At 49.9% G+C, this 20969-nt stretch overlaps 1 protein-coding gene across 1 annotated transcript in view; it reads right to left on the bottom strand.

The window, feature by feature from the left end:
• Positions 1–20969, bottom strand: part of LOC100586182 (polycystic kidney disease protein 1-like 2) — a 120368-nt gene that overhangs the window by 24866 nt on the left and 74533 nt on the right. The window contains exons 31-36 of the mRNA XM_030823728.1: positions 16297–16525; positions 14484–14688; positions 12411–12507; positions 8546–8683; positions 5475–5660; positions 2804–3131 (exon numbers count right to left, since the gene is read on the bottom strand). Of these exons, the coding sequence (XP_030679588.1) occupies positions 2804–3131; positions 5475–5660; positions 8546–8683; positions 12411–12507; positions 14484–14688; positions 16297–16525 (1183 nt within the window). The remainder of the gene's footprint in view (positions 1–2803; positions 3132–5474; positions 5661–8545; positions 8684–12410; positions 12508–14483; positions 14689–16296; positions 16526–20969) is intronic.

The raw sequence follows: 20969 nt of genomic DNA on the forward strand, positions 1-20969 counted from the left end.
AAAATTAGCTGTAGTGGTGCATGCCTGTAATCCCAGCTACTCGGGAGGCTGAGGCATGAAAATTGCTTGAGACTGAGACAGGAAAATCACTTGAACCCAGGAGGAAGAGGTTGCAGTGAGTCAAGATAATGCCACTGCACTCTAGCCTGGGTGTGTGACTCTGTCTCAAAAAAAGAAAAATAGGGCCGGGCATGGTGGCTCACGCCTATAATCTCATCACTTTGGGAGACCAAGGCAGGCAGATCACCTGAGGTCAGGAGTTTGAGACCAGCCTGGCCAACATGGTAAAACCCTGTCTCTACTAAAAATACAGAAAATTTAGTTGGGCATAGTGGCGCGTGCCTGTATTCTCAGCTACTCAGGAGGCTGGGGCAGGAGACTTGCTTGAACCTGAGAGGTGGAGGTTGCAGTGAGCCAAGATCATGCCAATGCACTCCAGCCCGGGCAACGGAAAAAGACTCTGTCTCCAAAAAAAAAAAGAGAGAGAGAGAAAGAAGGCTGGGCACGATGGCTCATGCTTGTAATCCCAGCACTTTGGGAGGCTGAGGTGGACGGATCACCTGAGGTCAGGAGTTCAAGACCAGCCTGGCCAACATGGTGAAACTCCACCTCTACTAAAAACACAAAAATTAGCTGGATGTGGTGGTGTACGCCTGTAATTCCAGCTGCTCAGGAGGCTGAGGCAGGAGAATCACTTGAGCCCAGAAGCGGAGGTGGCAGTAAGCCGAGATCACACCACTGCACTCCAGTCTGGGCAACAAGAGCAAGACCGTGTCTCAAAATAAATAAATAAATAAATAAATAAATAAGAATCATATAAAACATCAGGGTCTTAGGCAAGCAGCTCCCATGAGCTCCTGGAGATCTGTCAGCCTGGTGTGGTGGAAAGAGCACGTGCCCTGGAGGTGGTGGAGGGACCTGGGTTCAAATCCCATCTGCCTCCTGCACAAGCTAATAACTTCTCCAGGCCTCGGTTTCCACATCTGCCATGGTGTGGTTTTTTTGTTGTTTTTTTGTGTTTAAGAGACAGGGTATTGCTCTATTGCCCAGAATGCAGTGCAATGGCAATCATTGCTCACTGCAGCCTCCACCTCCTGGGCTCAAGTGATCCTCCTACCTCAGCCTCCCAAGTTGCTGGGACGACAGATGCGCACTACCATGCTCGGATAATTTGTTATCTTTTTTTAGAGGCAGAGTCTCAGCATGTTGTCCAGGCTGGTCTCGAATTCCTGAGCTCAAGCAATCCCCCTGTGTCAGCCTCCCAAAGTGCTGGAATTATAGGTGTGAGCCACTGTGCCCAGCCCTACAGTGGTGTTAACACCAGTGCCTTCAGATCATTTAGAGAACATGGAGGGATGTGTGTGTATATGTGTGTCTGTGTGTGTGTGTGTGTGTTATGTGTGTGTAGTAATGATAGCTGTTACTACTTCCAGTAATAATGATGGGCCTGTAATATGCTCTGTCCCTAGTGGGTCTGCATCCTGCTTGGTACACAGCAGCAGACGGAGAGAGAATATCTTTTTTTTTTTTTTTCTGAGACAGAGTTTTGCTCTTGTTGCCCAGGATGGAGTGCAATGGCACAATCTTGGTTCACCACAACCTCCGCCTCCCGGGTACAAGCGATTCTCCTGCCTCAGCCTCCTGAGTAGCTCGGATTACAGGCACCCACCACAAATTTTTTGTATTTTTAGTAGAGATGGGGTTTCACCATGTTGGCCAGACTGTTCTCAAACTCCTGACCTCAGGTGATCCTTCTGCCTTGGCCTCTCAGAGTGCTGGGATTTCAGGCGTGATCACCGCACCCAGCCACTAGAGAGAGAATATCTGCAGTCATTCCCATTAGCAAGAAAAACGCCTCTTATTCTGACATAGACTATTCCTGGCCTTTCCTTAACCCCAGGAGCCCCTCTTTGTAGACACAGTACAGGCTGCACCATCACAAACCACCTTGGTGCAATCATCATACAATGGAGGAAACTGAGGTTCACAAGGGTCTGCTAATTTGCTTGGGCTACACAGCCAAAAGGAGCAGTGCCAGGGTTTCAAATCTAGGTCTGTTGTCTCAAGGGCATGTTGGGTCAGTCTGCACGGACCCTGAGCATCCCTGCACGTTGTTACTGGGTATTCTAGGAATGCAACACTATGCCTGAGCTTTAGCCAAGCCGCTTCTTAGGGCTGTATTTGCAGTGTGCAACCTTGTGGGATGAGGCGATGCCTTCCTTTGGACAAAGAGCAGGCTTCCTTCTGCTGCTGTAAAAGCATCAAATGCCCCGGGCTCAGTATTGCAGGCACATGCAGGCATCTTTCATGGCCGTTTGTGGGGAACTGACTCAAACCAATGTAATGTTCTGCTATGACTTTTGCTGTAACAAAATCCTTTGTCTCTGACCCAGGAAGCTTGCGTCTTCTGCCAGCATCCATGAAAGAGTTAACAATCTAGCTTGTTGGCTTACAAGTAGGGTAAAACCTCAGACTTTGCATAATTCTTGACAGATCCTTAACTAATTCCCTCTTGCCTAAGGGTGGACTGCTTTGAGTGGTAGTGAGCTCCCCATCTCTGGACTGGCTCTAGCAGAAGCAATCAGGCTGTGAATGCTAGAGAGAGACTTTCCTTCCCATTCTGAGATGGCTCAGTCCCCAGGGACCTGAAAATACAAACTGCATGATTCTGAGTCCCCCAGGCCCTCCCACAAGGACCTGAATGAACTTGGCTCAGCCCTGTTTTGAAGACTACATTCCCCAAGCAGATGTGGACTCTAGCAAAAGACTTTACTCAGCTACAAATGAATCAAGTCAACCTTACCTTGACGCGCTTTGGCGATCAGTCCCCAAGGGGACCACGTAGCCTCCTCCCCGGTACACAGTGAGTTTGCCCCAGATGGGATACCCTCGACGTTGGTCCTGGCTGTGGTATTGCCAAGCCTGGGGAAAGCTACTGCCATTACTGAGGGCGGTGGCATTCCAGCCTTCCCCATAGTCTGCCAGGTCTTCGGCATCCAGGGAATATGGTGCACGGCATCCGCTGAGAGACGCCTGCAGCTGCTGGGCAACAGGGCAAGAGCTTTCCCGGACCCTCACTTGACGAATCTGGGCACTGCCAACCAGCCTGGAGTTCCCATCAGTGATAAAGCCTAAAGAGAAAAACCAGGTGGGTAAATCTAGCAGTCAAAATCATCTTAACACATTCCAAGCTCCTGGCCCAAGGCTAATGTGAAATTCAGCATACCCATTATAGAGACAGCCCAGAGAAGTTTATCACCAACTATAGGCTACATTTATCCAAATAACCTCACCATCTCTCCAACTGGAACCTACTGTGCTTCTGCACAACTTCTCTTAGGGAATGGAAGCTGCCACCCCGCCATCCACCTGGACATGCCTGTGCCCTTTCTCAATCCTCCATCCCAATGGTTACCACATACTATCCATCCTCCTTTTTCCATGTCTTATGTGCCCATCCCCTTGTCTCCATCACCACTGTCCGTAGTCCCTGCACCAGCCCTCATCCTGTGTCCTCAGCATCCTAACTTGCCCACCTCCCCCACAACCCCCCCCCTTTTTTTTGAGACAGAGTTTCGCTCTTGTTGCCCAGGCTAGAGTGCAATGGCGCGATCTCGGCTCACTGCAACCTTTGCCTCCTGACTGAAGCGACTGTCCTAAGTCTGCCTCCCGAGTAGCTGGGATAACAGGCGCATGCCACCAAGCCTGGCTAATTTTTTGCATTTTTAGTAGAGATGAGGTTTCTCCACGTTGGCCAGGCTGGTCTCAAACTCCTGACCTCAGGTGATCCACCCACCTCGGCCTCCCAGAGCACTGGGATTACAGGTGTGAGCCACCGCGCCTGGCCAACTTGCCCACCCTTTACTCCAACTTCCGCATGCTTCCAGAGTGAGCCTTCTGTACCATAGATTTATGCCATAGCCTCATGTAGAAATTCAATGGCGCCTCATTTCCTCGAGGATGAGATACACACTCCTGAGATCCTTCACGATCTGGCCCGTTCATCTCTCCTACTTTGCTTCTTACTGATCCTTAACTCACATCCCACACGAGAGTCACACTCAACACGCTGTGGTTCAAAGAATACGCATTCCATGGCGTGAGAGGCTGGGTTTTTCTTGTGCTGTTCATTCTGCCTGGTGCACTGTTTTTGCCTAGCTGGTTCAAGCTCTGTTGTCACTCACTTAGGAGGTTGTCCACTCTGCATTGGGGGAAGGGAAGGTGGAGAGTCCCCCCATGTGCACACCCAGCCTTCTGAGAGTCCCTCCTTCATGGCATCTGGTCCTGTGGTTATTGATTGGTTTTCTCTCTTCCTTCTTTCCCTCCCTCCTTCCTTCTTTCCTTCCTTCCTTCCTTCCTTCCTTCCTTCCTTCCTTCCTTCCTTCCTTCCTTCCCTTCCTCTTTCCCTCCCTCCCTCACTCCTTCCTTCCTTCCTTCTCTCTCTCTCTTTCTTGATAGAGTTTCACTCTTGTCACTCAGGCTGGAGTGCAAGGGTGCAATCTTGACTCACTACAATCTCCGCTTCCCAGGTTCAAGTGATTCTCCTGCCTCACCCTCCTGAGTAGACGGGACTCCAGGCACGTGCAAACACACCCAGCTAATTTTGTGTTTTTAGTAGAGATGGGATTTCACCACATTGGCCAGGCTGGTCTCAAACTCCTGACCTCAAGTGATCCACCTGTCTTGGCCCCCCAAAGTGCTGGGATTACAGCTGCGAGCCACCACGCCTGGGGTTTTAATGGTTTTCTTATCTTTTCCCTCCCTCCCTCCGTGTCTCTCTCTCTCTCTCTTTCATGGAGTCTCACTTCTTCACCCAGGCTGGAGTGCAATGGTGTGATCTCAGCTCACTGCAACCTCTGCCTCCCAGGTTCAAGCAATTCTCCTGACCCAGCCTCCCAAGTAGTTGTGATTATAGGCGCGTGACAACACGTCTGGCTAATTTTTGTATTTTTAGTAGAGACGGGGTTTCACCAGGTTGGCCAGGCTGGTCTTGAACTCCTGACCTCAAGTGATCCGCCCGCCTCGGCCTCCCAAAGTGCTGGGATTATAGGCATGAGCCACTGCACCCAGCCTCTTTTTTTTTTTTTTTTTTAAGACGGAGTCTTGCTCTGTCTCCCAGGGTGGAGTGCAGCGGTGCAATTTTGGCTCACTGCAGGCTCTGCCTCCTGGGCTTCAGTAATCCTCCCACCTCAGCCTCCTGAGTTGCAGGGACTACAGGCATGAGGCATCATATCCAGCTAATTTTTGTTATTTTTCAAAGACGCAGGGTCTTGCCATGTTGCCAGGCTGGTCTGGAATTCCTGGCCTCAAGCAATCCTCCCGCCTCAGCCTCCCAAAGTGCTAGGATTACAGGTGTGAGCCACCACACTCGGCCTGGTTTTCTTATGAGGTTGATGCTGACAGTGCCCCACATCTGTTCCTAGCCAGGAGAAGGCACAAGGAGGCTGACACGGCCCCAGGGCTGCAGGACTTACCTGGGGGGTGACCATACAGGTTGCTCACGAGGGTGGCATTGGCCCACTCAAAGAACTCTTGGAAGCCCAGCACATCTGAAAAGCCCCTGGTGAAGCTGTGCTCGAGGTGTCTGTTGAGGTGGTAGGCGCTGGGGTCCCTCTGCCCATAGGCCACGAGCAGTAGCATCCACAGGAAGCCCAAGTATGCTGGGGAGGGAGGCAGAGCCCCTGGTCAGGCAGGAACCGCGACTCCCACCCAGTCCAAGCCAGGAAATGGAAAGGCCCCTAGACCAGCCCCTTGCACCTGTGGTGACAATGGAACCAATCTTTATAGAGGCGGCAGAGAGGACTAAAGTCACAGACCAGGGGATCTCCCGCCTGGATCCATATCCCAGCTCTGCCACATCTCATCCAGGCGCCCTTCACAAGTGACTCTATCCCTCCATGCCTCACTCTCCCCATCTATGAAATGGGAATGACAATTCTGTGATGAGGGGATCAGTTAATATTAGAAAGCACTGGCCAGGAGTGGTTGCTTATGCCTGTAATCCCAGGACTTTGGATTACTTGAGGCCAGGAGTTCAAGACCAGCCTGGCCAACATGGTGAAACCCTGTTTCTACTAAAAATACAAAAATGAGCCAGGCATTGTGACGCGTGCCTGTAATCCCAGCTACTCAGGAGGCTGAGGCAGAAGAATCGCTTGAACCTGGGAGGCGGATGTTGCAGTGAGCTGAGATCATGCCACAGCACTTCAGCCTGGGTGACAGAACAAGACTTCATCTCAAAAGAAAAAAAAATTGGAAATCACATAAAACAGTGTTAGCAGGCCGGAGATGGTGGCTCACACCTGTAATCCCAGCACTTTGGGAGGCCAAGACAGGTAGATCACCTGAGGTCAGAAGTTCGTGACCAGCCTGGCCAACATGGTGAAACCCCGCCTCTACTAAAAATGCAAAAATTAGCCGGGTATGGTGGTGCACACCTGTAGTCCCAGCTACCTGGGAGGCTGAGGCAGGAGAATTGCTCGAACCCAGGAGGTAGGGGTTGCAGTGAGCCGAGATCGTTCCATTGCACTCCAGCCTGGGCGACAGAGCGAGACTCCATCTCAGAAAAAAACACAAAAAACAGTGTCTGCTACATTAAGTATTTCTTAAATAGAATTTTTAAAAATGGGGCATTTGCCACGTTGCATGGCTGAGGGTATGGTGGTGAAGACAAACAGGTTCCTGCCCTCATGGTGCTCACCTGTCTTGTTGGAGACAGCTGAGTGTGACGTAGAGGATCTTTCAGGGGCAGATATTTAGTGTGGGAGGCTGCACATCACAATCACATGAGGGATCAGGTTCTTAGTGAACCAGAACCTCTGGTTCCTGGGCCTGGGAATCTGCATTCCAACACCCTCCCCTCTCCCCCCAACCACCTCAGAAGACTTGAATGGACGCCAGTGAGTAGGACACCTTGGGGGCATGCACTACATGCTCTCTCCAAGGTCCACAGTGGGACTGAAACCCAGTAGCCCACCTAAATCCCACCTGTCAGGCACCCTCTGTCGGCTTCCTTCGCTCTCCACTGCCCTTTCTCCTCCAACCAGTACTTTCCAGGACCACCTCCCAAATCAGCTACTTGCACCCAAATCTGCTCTGGGAATCCAGACTCAGAGGCTCCCTGAGGTGTGAAGGCTTTTCACCAGAGGGGCCGGGAAAGCCACACTGCAGACATAGTGTTTAGGCTGAGATTTAAAGAATATGAGGAATTAGGCCAGGCCCAGTGGCTCACGCATGTAATCCCAGCACTTTGGGAGGCCAAGGAGGGCAGATCACTTGAGGTCAGGAGTTCAGGATCAGCCTGACCATCATGGCAAAACCCCGTCTCTACCAAAAAAACAAAAATTATCCGGGCGTGATGGTGTGCGTTTGTAGTCCCAGCTGCTTGGGAGGCTGAGGCAGGAGAATCGCTTGAACCCTAGAGGCGGAGGTTGCAGTGAGGGGGGATTGTGCCACTGCACACCAGTCTGAATGACAGAGTAAAACTGTATCTCAAAAAATAAAATAAAATATTAAACAAAAAATTTAAAAATCTTAGGCCAGGCGCAGTGGCTCATGCCTGTAATCCCAGCACTTTGGGAGGCCGAAGCAAGTGGATCACCTGAGGTCGGGAGTTTGAGACCAGCCTAACCAACATGGAGAAACCCCGTCTCCACTAAAAAAAAATACAAAATTAGCTGGGCATGGTAGCGCATGCCTGTACTCCCAGCTACTCGGGAGGCTGAGGAAGGAGAATTGCCTGAACCCAGGAGGCGGAGGTTGCACTGAGCTGAGATCGTGCCATTGCACTCCAGCCCAGGCAACAAGACCAAAACTCCGTCTCAAAAAAAAAAAAAAAAAAAAAATTAAAAATCTTTAAAAAGTCCTAGCATGGTGGTTCACACCTCTAATTCCAGCATTTTGGGAGGCCAAGGCGGGCAGATCACCTGAGGTCAGGAGTTCGAGACCAGCCTGGCCAACATGGCGAAACCCCGTCTCTATTAAAAATACAAAATTTAGCCGGGTATGGTGGCGCACGCTTGTAATCTCAGGAGGCTGAGGCGAGAGAATGGCTTGAACCGAGATCATGCCACTGCACTCCAGCCTAGGTGACAGAGTGAGACTCTGTCTCCAGAAAATAAATAAATAAATAAATAAATAAATAAATAAATAAATAAGAATAAGAGGAATTAGGCAGAAGAAAGGCTGGGGAGGAGGAGTGAGCAGACTCCAGGCTGATGAGATGGAATTGCCTGGGCAGAAGCCTGGGGTGGGGACAGGGTGCAGGTCGCAGGTGCTGGAGAATCCAATGTGAGGACAACGTGGGTCTCGGGAGCCGGGAGCGGGCACTTGAAGGGGGTAGAGCCACAGGAGGGGGTTTGAGTTTTGTCTTAACGGTCATGAGAGGCCACCGAAGGATTTTAAGTGTAGGGGAGAAGCTGGAGTGTGCTGATATCCAGGGAAACTGAGGCCCAAAAGATAAGCGGGACTTATCAAAAGTAGCACCATAAGGATGTCTGTCTGTTTCAGGCTGTGCTGACAGCCAGCGAGCGGGAAGGTTGCCTACCCAGGATTTCTCTGATGAGGGCAAATGCTTTCTGTTCCTTGAGGTGGGTGGTTTTCATCTTCTCAATGGCAGCGGTGAGAGGTGGCTGGTAGACATCCCTGCTGCTGTTTCTTCGTGCTCGGAACAAGGCATAGGGGTCTGTGGAGGGAAGGACACCAGGACAACCCCCAGATGGGCAGAGGAGGACGGGCTCTGCGTTTGCAACCGTAGGCCCCTCTCTCACCTGCTGCAGTGGGCTCTGCATTCCTCTTCCTTGGGAGTCGTTTCCCAGCTCTACCCTCCACACCTCTGTCCATGCTCTCCCAGGGGCTAGAGTCTCACACCTCCTCTATCTGGAGGATCCTCCATAGGGAAAGCACAGAGGTGTCTACCCCTCCCTGAAATCTTTCTGGCCCCTGCACTGCCTTCCCCGACGCTCCAAAACTGATGGATTCGATGATGAGGGTGACAAATATCTCAAAGTCCTCTCATGTCTGTTACCCAGTATCTTCATTTTTTAAAATTTAATTTTAATTTTAATTTTTTTTTTTTGAGACACATTTTCACTCTGTTGCCCAGGCTGGAGTGCAGTGGCACGATCTTGGCTCACTGCAACCTCCACCTCCCCGGTTCAAGCAATTCTCCTGCCCCAGCCTCCCGAGTAGCTGGGGTTACAGGTACGTGCCATCATGCCTGGCTAATTTTTGTATTTTTAGTAGAGACAGGGTTTCAGCATGTTTGCCAGTCTGGTCTCGAACTCCTGATCTCAAGTGATCTGCCTGCCTCAGCCTCCCAAAGTGCTTTGATTACAGGCATGAGCCATCGTGCCCAGCCTCATCAACTTAAATTAAATTTTTAATTATTTATTTATTTTTCATTTTAAGGCCAGGCATGGCGGCTCAAGCCTGTAATCCCAGCACTTTGGGAGGTTGAGGCAGGCAGATCGCCTGAGGTCAGGAGTTCGAGACCAGCCTGACCAACATGGTGAAACCCCATCTCTACTAAAAATACAAAAATTAGCCATACGTGGTGGTGCATGATCCCAGCTACTCAGGAGGCTGAGACAGGAGAATCACTTGAATCCAGGAGGTGGAGGTTGCAGGTGAGAGAAGAGAGACAGATCCTCTCATATTGTTTTATATTGTTTTATACTCAGAAAAGAGAAGCGAAACTAAAGGCAGGTAGCCCGGCGCCTAAGAACCAGACCCAAAACCAAGGAACCAGACCCGAAACCAGGCCTGGGCCTGCCTGACCTAAGCCTGGTAGTTAAAGATTGACCCCTGACCTAACCGGTTATGTTATCTATAGATTCCAGACATTAGATGGAAAGGCATTGTAAAAATCCCTGTCCTATTCTGTTTCGTTCTGATTACCGGTGCGTGCAGCCCCCAGTCACATACCCCGTTTGATCAATCGATCAGGACCCTCTCACGTGGACCCCCTTAGAGTTGTGAGCCCTTAAAAGGGACAGGAATTGCTTACTTGGGGAGCACGGCTCTTGAGACAGGAGGCTTGCCGATGCTCCCGGCCGAATGAACCCCTTCCTTCTTTAACTCGGTATCTGAGGAGTTTTGTCTGCGGCTTGTCCTGCTACACAGGGAGCCAAAACCACACCACTGCACTCCAGCCTGGGTGACAAAGCAAGACTTTTTCTCAAAAACAAATTTTTTTTAATAAAAAAAATAAAAATAAAATGTTTTTAATTTTACTTTTTTTTGTAGAGACGTGATCTTGCTGTGTTGCCCAGGCTGGAGTACAGAGGTGCCATCACAGCTCACTGAAGCCTTGACCTCCTCGGGCTCAGGCAATCCTTCCACATCAGCCTCTCAAGTAGCTGGGATTGCATGCATGCACCACCATGCCCGGCTATTTTTTTGTATTTCTGGTAGAGAAGGGGTTTCCACATGTTGCCCAGGCTGGTCTCAAACTCCTGAATTCAAGCAATCTGCCCACCTCAGTCTCCCAAAGTGCTGGGTTTACAGGCATGAGCCACTGGGCCTTGCCTCCTGTTCTTTCAAAACAGTCTGGGCCCAGTGGCTCACGCCTGTAATCTTAGCACTTTAGCAGGCCAAGGCGGGCGGATCACTTGAGGTCAGAAGTTCGAGACCAGCCTGGCCAACATAGCAAAACCCCGTCTTTACTAAAAATACAAAAAATAGCCGGGCATGGTGGTGGGTGCCTGTAATCCCAGCTACTCTGGAGGCTGAGGCAGGAAAATCATTTGAACCCGGGAAGTGGAGGTTGTAGTGAGCCGAGGTGATGTCACTGCACTCCAGGCTGGGCAACAGAGTGAGACTCTGTCTCTCTCTCTGTCTCACACACACACACACAAATCATAAAACAGATAATTATTCTCCTACGTAAAGGCCTTCCACATCCCAGCCTTGCCCCAGCTCCTATAAGACCCTGACAACCTGCTGCCCACCCCCTCTACCCTTATCTCTAACCATTCTCCCCCCACCCCTAACTCATCATGCTCCAGACACACTGTGAATGGTTGCTATAAAATGGTTGCAGTAAAATGACACCACTGTCCCACCTCGGGGCCTTTGCAGGTGCTCGGTGTACAGTCCTTCCCTTCCCCCATTCTCAGCAGAGAGGTTAGGCACCACCGCAGCAGAGAGGCCTGCCCTCTCTTGATCTTGCCCAACCCTATTTCTTACCATAATTCACACTTATAGGTCTACCTGTGAATTTACTTGGTTGATGCCATCTCCCCAAATGGGCTGTTCATTCCAAGGGCAGCAACCTGTCCCCTGCAATCGGTGCTGTGTTGGCAGGGACCGGGGTTGGAAGTGGGGATTGACTTTAAATGGGCAACAAAGAACGTTGTGGCGTGACGAAGCTGTTCTAAATGTGAATTGCAGTGATGGTTACATAACCCTATACATTTACTGAAATCAATAAATTGTGCACTTACAATGGGTGAATTTTATGTAAATTATATTCCCAAGCCATCACAAGGCCTGGCCCGCAGCCAGAGCTCCCTGAGGACTTGCCAAAGGGGTGACTGAATGAATATTTAATGGTCTGGAGCCTGGCATCTCTGTGGAGAATTGAGAAGATTTTAATGGACCTCTTGGATCTGCAAATCTAAAACGCTGTCCTGGAATGGAAGCATACAGGCCCTGAAGAGTTTCCCACGCTGTACTGTGAAGCACGTGCACGGCATTTGGTTTGTTTGTTTCTATTTTATTTTCCCTGAAAGGCAAGACCATTGCCTAAATGATTCCACGTTGATTCAGTTTTATTTGCATGTTTGTTTTGTGATTATTGTCACCACCCTTGGGAATTTTGGTTGGGAAGTGAGAAGTCAGGCCAGGAGGATGGGAACTGGCCAGTGGCCTCCTAAAGCAGGGGTCAGTGTGGCCGTATTCCAACGAACCTCTATTTACAAAAACAGGCAGCAGGAGAGATGTGGCCCCTCAGCTGTAGTTTGTGGAGCTTTGTCCTAAAATTCTTAATTTGCGGCCACTTTTTGCAGCCCATCTGTAAACCGATTGTTGTTTTAGTTTCTGTTCTAAAGCCCAGGGCCCTGAGTCTCAGAGAAGAAAGCTGCTTGCTTGGAATTACACACAGAAGGACTGCTCATGTGGACAGCTTCGTCCCTGAGGCAGCTCTTCTAGCTGGCAGGTCATACTTGGGTGTCATGGAGAAATGCCAGGGAAGGAACAAACACAGACACTCAGGAGACGATGGGGTCACTTTTTTCCTGGCTCTTTTGGGGATGGCTCACGAACTGGGGGTGAAAGGCTGATGAGGAACAAAGGTCTGGGGAGCTGGCCCAAGGCCCAGGACCCCCGACAGGCTGCACTCTGCAGGGCTCACTGAGCCTCATCAGGGCCACAGCTGGCCAGACCTGCCTCCAGCCACCAAGGCATATTACCTGGGCCCAACAGATGTCCTGGCAGCGGGGCCACCGTATCCTCCTCATCGTCCACTCTCTTCAAGACCAGTGCAAAGAAAGCAGCGAATCCCAGCACCTGAAAAATACCCAGGGAGATCCTCGAACCCACTCTGGTAACTCTCAACCGCTTATCTGCTAGCGCACGGGGACTGGGCCCACGTTTGTGTGTTGCAAAGGGCCCTGTGCTTTGCGGGAATGCAGCTCCCTTCTGCAGAGACGGGAGGTGGTCATGAAGCTGGACCGCAAGCCCTTGGCTTGCGGACCAGACGGGGGACTGGCCAGTCCTAGAACTCCCCTGAGTCTTCCCACCTACTACTGCTCACCTGCCTGAGGGTTCCCTGATCTCTCTGCAAGGAGAATTGCTCTCCCCCTGGGCTTTCAGCACAGGGGTCCTGCCCCACCCTGCTCCTTCCCTTTCCTCCAGTATTAAGAAATGTGCTCAGGTGCATGGTCTCAGCTGCAAGGCCTCAGCCACGTGATCTCTGCACCTACTCTGCACAAACACAGGAGGATCCTGTGGTTCGGTTGGGGAACAGAAAGGCTCAAGACGCAGCCCCGTTCTTAGCACCCTGCGAGCCTAGTGTTGCAGGGAGGTGTCGGATGTTTTTTGAGTCTCATGATAAAGGCTGTTCAGGGAAGAATGTGGGACGAGAGGGGATTTGGCAAAGTCCCATAGGTGTAAAGATAAGCTTTGTTTTTTTTGAGATGGAGTCTTGCTCTGTTGCCCCGGCTGGAATGCAATGGCATGATCTAGGCTCACTGCAACCTCCGCCTTCTGGGTTTAAGTGATTCTCCTGCCTCACCCTCCCTAGTAGCTGGGATTACAGGCACCCACCACCACGCTCGACTAATTTTGTAGTTTTTTTCTTTTTCTTTCTTTCTTTTTTTTTTTTTGAGATGGAGTTTTGCTCTTGTTGCCCAGGCTGGAGTGCAATGGCGCAATCTCGGCTCACTGCAACCTCTGCCTCCCGGGTTCAAGTGATTCTCCTGCCTCAGCCTCCTGACTAGCTGGGATTACAGGTATGCACCAACACACCTGGCTAACTTTGTATTTTTAGTACAGACAGGGTTTCTGCATGTTGGTTAGGCTGGTCTTGAACTCCTGACCTCAAGTGATCCACATACCTCAGGCTCCCAAAGTGCTGGGATTACAGGCGTGAGCCACCGTGCCCAACCAAGATTCGCTTTAAATATCTCCTCCTTTCTGTGGCTTCCCCTACACCCCAACCCAGTATCTCTTCCCCTTAGGGGTTCCTCAGGGATTGCCCACTGCCTGACTCCTTCCAAGGGAAACTGTGCCCCTTGCCTCCTCTGCTCCACGCCTGGATTTAGGTTTTATTTATTTCTTTATTTTTTTCTTTCCACCATACCAGGCTGACAGATCTACAGGAGCTGGTCTCATGGAAGCTGTCTGACCAAGGAATTTTTTTTTTTTTTTTTTGAGACAACGTCTTGCTCTGTCACCCAGGCTGGAGATCGGTGGCACAATCAGAGCTCACTGCAGCCTCAAACTCCTGGACTCAAGCGATCCTACCACCTCAACCTCCCAAAGTACTAGGATTACAGGCGTTGAGCCACCATGCTGAGCCAGAATTTTTTCAACCCTAACATGTTCTTTTGTGTAATTTTACATCTCAGAAATAGGAGAGTAGCTTCTAACTGAGGCACACATATAATGACTTGGTGTTTTTTCCAAAGGGAAAATTCCTTTAAATTGCTGTCTTTTCCCTTGCAAGCAGACTCAGAAAAAGAAAAGAAAAAAAAAAGAATAAGTAGCTACATAAATTGTTGTCTTGTCTCAAGATCAAATGGATGTTAACATTGAGGAAATAGGGTCTTATTTATAAGTATACATGTGATCTAGGGCAAGGGTAACCTTGGGTAATATGACAGGACTATTTTTTCCTGCCCTGGGCCTGCACAGAAAGGGTGCCCCAGGTTCATTTGTTGAACAGATAAATTAAGGAATGAAAGCCCAGGGATGAGACTGCTGGCCGTAGGGAAGGGATGGGTGGAGGGGAGGAGGGCGGGTGCCTGGGGCAGGGTCCTGACCTTCAGGGGCTGGGTGACGAACACACTCTCCACGAAGGAGACAGCCATGGAGATGAGCCACCTGAGGGAGCTGGCCTTCCCATAATGCAGGCCGTAGAGCATGGTGAAGAAGGCCGCCACGCCACTGGTGGCCGCCACCAAGAGCCAGCCCACCAGGATGCACCACCAGGGCAGGCCTTGAGGGGGTTTGCTCACCCGAAGAGCGCTGCAAAGGAGGTGGACAGACATAGTTAGGGTGGCTACACCCCCCGGCAAGCTCAAGGTCAAACCCCACTCTACTCCGATCAGCATGACCTTGGCCAAGCTCCTGGACCTCTCAGACCCTCTGTTTCCTTCTCTGTAATCTGTACGTATCTCAAAGGGATATGCCGTAGTCTATGGAGTAAAAGCAGTTACATTTATTCAGTGCTTAGTAGGGGCAAGTCTCCGCACTAAACGCTATACACAGATTTGCTGTTATTGCTCAGGGCAAGCCTAGAAGGCAGATACCATATAATTTTGTTTTAAGTTTTTGTTAAGAAAATTTCTCGGCCGGGCGCAGTGGCTCATGCTTGTAATCTCAGCACTTTGGGAGGCCAAGGAGGGCGGATCACAAGGTCAGGAGTTTGAGACCAGCCTGGCCAACATGGTGAAACCCCGTCTCTACTAAAAATACAAAAATTAGCCAGGCATGGTGGCGGGCGCCTGTAGTCCCAGCTACTTAGGAGGCTGAGGCAGAAGAATTGCTTGAACCCAGGAGGTGGAGGTTGCAGTGAGGCGAGATTGTGCCACTGTGCTCCAGCCTGGGCGACAAGAGCAAGACTCTGTTTCAAAAAAAAAAAAAAAAAAGAAAATTTCTCATCATACAAAAACTAGTCAGCACAGGGAACACCTGTGTTTATTAGCTGGCAACCACTATCACCCCTTGTCATACTTATTTCACCTGCCCCCCAGCCCTGTTTTGTTTTTTTCTTTTTTTTGGCTAGAAAATTTCAACATAAATTCCAGACATAATACAAAATAATTCCTAGTCAATTCAGAACGCACCTCAAAAGTGGCCATTTTTGCCAGGCGTGGTGGCTCACGCCTGTAATCCCAGCACTTTGGGAGGCTGAGGCAGGTGGATCACTTGAGGTCAGGAGTTCGAGACCAGCCTGGCCAATGTGGTGAAAACCCATCTCTACTAAAAATACAAAATTTAGCTGGATGTGGTGGTGTGCGCCTGTAATCCCAGGTATTCGGGGAGGCTGAGGCAGGAGAATCGCTTGAACCTGGGAGGCAGAGGTTGCAGTGAGCCGAGATCGCACCATTGCATTCCAGCCTGGGTGACAGAGCAAGACTCCGTCTCAGAAAAAAAAAAAAAAAGGCCATTTTCTTACTGAATTATGATGCTGTTTTCACACAACAAAACTAACAGTAATTTTTAAATGTCACCTAGTAACCTGTCTGTATTCAAAGTTCACTGGTTATCTTAAAAAATGCATTTTGTTTTAAGTTTGAATCAAGAGATAGGCGTCATCATTCCCATTTTACAGATCAGGAAACTAAGCCTGAGAAGTTGAGGAGCCGGTCCAAGAGCGAAGTGCACAGATGGGAAACAGCCCACAGGAACACTGTTGTTAACTGTAATGTGCGGTACAAAGGGCTCTGAGTGCCTTCCAGCAAATAGCCCTGTTGAAATCCGGCCTCCCTGAATGCGTGCAGCAATCCTGCATTGTTTCTGCCTGGGGAGGTCTGGGTGGACATCCTTCCAAGTTTGTTGAGAATGCCCTTTCCGGAGGCGCCCAGGCTGGGGCAGGCAGGCACCCACTCAGCGCCCAGGGAAGTGGATTACCTGGCATGTGTAGGGGCCCAGGTGCCCGGCTGTACCCCCAGGCCGCCCTTCAGTGTCTGCAGCTGCCTGAGGGCCCGGGCATGGCTGTGGGGCTGGGGGAAGCCTCGGGGCCCCACCAGCCGCAGCTCTTGCTCCACGTTTTCCAGCTGAAGGTAGAGACACTGCCTGTAGGCACTGTCCTTCCAGGGGCCTCTCCGTGCCGCCTTGGGCTTGGGATTCTGCGATTTCTCTGGAGGACAAAGGAGAAAGCAATCAGCTTGTGCTGAGTCACAGAGCAAACCAGCTGCAATACAAACAACAGCCAGGTGGGGCAGCATGTGCAGGTGGTCCCAGCTACTCGGGAGACTGAGGCAGGAGGATCGCTGGAGCCCAGGAGGTCGAGGCTGCAGTGAGCTATGATGGCGCCACTTCACTCCAGCCAGGGCAACAAAGCCAGACCCTGTCTCCAAACAAAACAAACAAACCTCCCCCCACAAAACACAACAGTAATAGTACCAGCTTCTGAGTATGAAATGCTTGCTATGTGCCAAGCCCTGAGAAATCTGAGGTTCAAAGAGACGGAGTAAGGTTTTAGGGTCACACAGCCAGTTAGGATTCGATGTTTCTCTTTTAGACTTTTATCAGAGACATTCTTCAAATTTCCCTACTCATCAAGAGAACAGAGGAGAATCCCATGCTCATCACTCCAGCTACAAAAATGACCAATATTTGGCCAATCTTGTCTCATCTCTTTTCTTCCCTTGGAATTTTCTTTTTTTTTTTTTTTTTCCTTTTGCTGTGAAGTCTCACTCTGTCTCCCCAGCTGCAGTGCAGTGGTGTTATCTCAGCTCACTGCAACCTCCACTTCCTGGGTTCAAGAAGCAATTCTCTTGCTTCAGCCTCCTGAGTAGCTGGGACTACAGGCGCACGCCACCACACCCAGCTAATTTTTGTATTTTTAGTAGAGAGATGAAGTTTCACCATGTTGGCCAGGTTGGTCCTAAACTCCTGACCTCAGGTCATTCGCCCGCCCCAGCCTCCCAAAGTGCTGGGATTACAGGCGTGAGCCACAGTGCCCGCCCTCACCCCCCCACTCCCCCACCCCCCAGGCCCAGAGTATTTTAATGTAAATGCTTTAATATGGTAAGACTTGAATTTAAACCCTGTTTTGTCTGGTGCCAAATATAGTGTAATCCTGTCCTTTTTGTTGTTGTTGTTGTTGTTGAGATGGAGTTTTGCTCTTGTCGCCCAGTCTGGAGTACAGTGGCACAATCTCAGCTCACTGCAACCTCCGCCTCCCAGGTTCCAGTGATTCTCCTACTTCAGCCTCCCGAGTAACTGCGATTACAGGCACCCGCCACCAAGCCCAGCTAATTTTTTTTCTGTATTTTTAGTAGAGATGGATTTTTACCATGTTGGCCAGGCTGGTCTTGAACTCCTGACCTCAGGGGATCGGCCAGCCTTAGTCTCCCAAAGTGCTGGGATCACAGGCATGAGCCACCATGCCCGGCCAATATAGTGTAATCCTTAATCTTGTGTTTTTAGCTTTTTTAAAAATTATAAAACATCTCAAACATATAAAATTAGAGCAAACGATGAGATGAAGCCACACAGCTTCAAAATGATCAAAATGACGGAGCGAGACTCCGTCTCAAAAAAAAAAAAAAAAAAAAAGAAATGCAGTTATAATCTTGTATCTTCCCTTCACCTACCGGACAAGCTTCTCTAACTGTGCTTAGCATCTCCAAGGCAGAACACTCTCCCACCTGGAGGTTGCCTTGAGAGACAACAGTCCGTCTGCAACCCAAAGTACGCCTCCGACGAAACTCTCTCCCATCTTGAAAGTTTCAGCCACTTTTACAGGCTAGCCCCGCCCAGGAAGGCGCCAGCTGGACCTCCCGGTAGATAATTCTAATTCACTGAAGTGTGTTAGGCCGACCCCCGCCTGGCTTGCTTCCTCCCCTCCCTGCCAGTCAGGCCAAGTCTCCTTTTAAAATCCCTGCTTTCTGCCTCAGAGGTGTAGTGATATCCTTAAGTTAGGAAGCCTGTACTTCTTCCCCTAAGCTAGCTTTGGAATAAAAAGTCACTTCTCTCTCTCTCCACCCCCGACCTCAATCTCTTTTTGAGACAGGGTCTAACTCCGTCCCGCAGGCTGGACTGCAGTGGCGTGATCTTGGCTCACTGCAACCTCTGCCTCCTGGGCTCAAGTGATCTTCCCACCTCAGCTTCCCAAGTAGCTGGGGCTACAGGCACATGCCACCATGTCCAGCTAAAAAAGTCACTTTTTTTTTTTTTTTGAAACAGAGTCTCACTCTGTCGCCCAGGCTGGAGTGCAGTAGTAAAATTTCTGCTCACTGCAAGCTCCACCTCCCAGGTTCACACCATTCTCCTGCCTCAGCCTCCCTAGTAGCTGGGTCTACAGGCGCCCGCCACCACACCCGGGTAATTTTTTATATTTTTAGTAGAGACGGGGTTTCACCGTGTTAGCCAGGATGGTCTCAATCTCCTGACCTCGTGATCCACGCGCCTTGGCCTCCCAAAGTGCTGGGATTACAGGCGTGAGCCACCGTGCCCGGTCAAAAGTCACTTTTTAAATACCAGATCTCACTCTGATTAATTTGACTCTGCAAGTGGCAAAGCAGCTAAACCTGCATTTTGGTTACAGCCAGGTAGACACATCTCCAGCCCTGACTCAGAGTAGGTTGGGGTGTTGGGTAATTGGCTATGGTGAAGTCAACACCTACCTTCCTCTGACTCACAGCTTCCTCCCTCACCCTCCTGACCTGGGGCTCCCTCACTGAAGCCTCAGCTGAAGATTCCAAGTCAGCACTTTATTTTGCAAGGCTTCTGCTAATGTTTCTGAAAGATAACATCACTGCCAATCATAACACCACTTACTGAATACCTGCTTTGTGTCACACTGGGATCTAAATAGTTTACATGTCTTACGATCTTATTCAGCCCTCACAATAAGCCAACGAGCTAGGTGGATCAATACCCCTATTTTATTTTTAATTTTTTTACTTTGAGACATGGTCTCACCCTGTCACCCAGGCTGGAATGCAGTGGTGTGACCGTGGCTCACTGCAACCTCTGCCTCCCAGGTGCAGGCAATCCTCCTATCTCAGCCCCTCAAGTAGCTAGAATTACAGGCATGTGCCACCACACCCAGCTAATTTTTAACACCCCAATTTTTTTTTTTTTTTTTTTTTTTTTTTTTTAGACAGGAATCTTGCTCTGTCACCCAGGCTGGAGTGCAGTGGTGCAATCTCGGATCACTGCAACCTCCACCTCCCAGGTTCAAGTGATTCTCCTGCCTCACCTCCCAGGTTCAAGTGATTCTCCTGCCTCAGCCTCCCGAGTAGCTGGGACTACAGGCATGTGCCACCACACCCAGCTAATTTTTTTATTTTTAGTAGAAACGGGGTTTTGTCATGTTGACCAGGCTGGTCTTGAACTCCTGACCCCAGGTGATCTGCCCACCTCGGCCTCCCAAAGTGCTGGGATTACAGGCGTGAGCCACCACGCCCAGCAACACCTCTATTTTCTAAGGGAAGAAATGACGTCTCAGAAAGGTTGAGCAACTTGTTTAAAGTTGCACCACTGCTACTGCAGCTGGGAGATCCCAAGGTTCTGGCCGACTCCAGAGTTCATGTTCTTAAGGTCCAGTGTGTCCAGCTGTGAATGCCAAAACCCCCAAACTCGAAGTCAAGTATCTAGTGGAAGCAGGGATGACCTCCTTAAGCAGCCCAAACCCAGCTCTCTGGGGCAAATTCTAATTTTTTTTTTTTTTTTTTTTGAGATAGGATCTTGCTCTGTCACCCAGGCTGGGGTGCAGTGATGCGATCTCAGCTCACTGCTGCCCACACCTCCCGGGTTCAAGCGATTCTCTGCCTCAGCCTCTCGAGTAGCTGGGACTACAGGTGCAAGTCACTCTATCAGGGGTGGGGCCAAGAATTATGAATTCAAATTGCTTATTCTATAAACCATACTTTTGTGTTCTAAAGAAGGTTTAGATAGTGGCCACCCTTGTGTATTAAAAATGGTAGCATTCTAAACCCACACAACTATCCACCATGTTCCACAGAACATTTCCATCACTGTAGAAAGTTCTGCTGGACGGCACTGCTCTAAATGGGAAGATGGACAGGAAAGGGGCACGAAGGGAACCAGGAGACTAATTGAAACCAGAATAATATGCCATACATACATTTGTTTAATGAAAACAAAGCAGTGTTACTGGGTTCTAGCTGGTTGCTGTTGCAAAAAGCTCTGAATTTGAGATCTTTATCTCTGCCAAACAGATTAAGGAGGGTTAGAGAGGCATTAAAGACACAGTCGCACCAAACTGAGACTTTCTCCCTTTTTTTTTTAGAGCTAGGGTCTTGCTCTGTCACCCAAGCTGGGGTGCAGTGGCACTTGTAACCTCAAACCAGTTTGCTGTAACCTCAAACTCCTGGGCTCAAGGGATCCTCCCACCTCAGTCTTCCAAATAGCTGGGACTACAGGTGCCCATTGAGATGGAGTCTTGCTCTGTTGCCCAGGCTGGAGTGCAGTGGCATGATCTTGGCTCACTGTAACCTCCACCTCCTGGGTTCAAGTGATTCTCCTGCCTCAGCCTCCCAAGTAGCTGGGACTACATACGTGCACCACCACACCCAGCTAATTTTTGTATTTTTAGTAGAGATGAGGTT

Source organism: Nomascus leucogenys, chromosome 2, assembly GCF_006542625.1.
Source record: "Nomascus leucogenys isolate Asia chromosome 2, Asia_NLE_v1, whole genome shotgun sequence".
NCBI lineage: Eukaryota > Metazoa > Chordata > Mammalia > Primates > Hylobatidae > Nomascus > Nomascus leucogenys.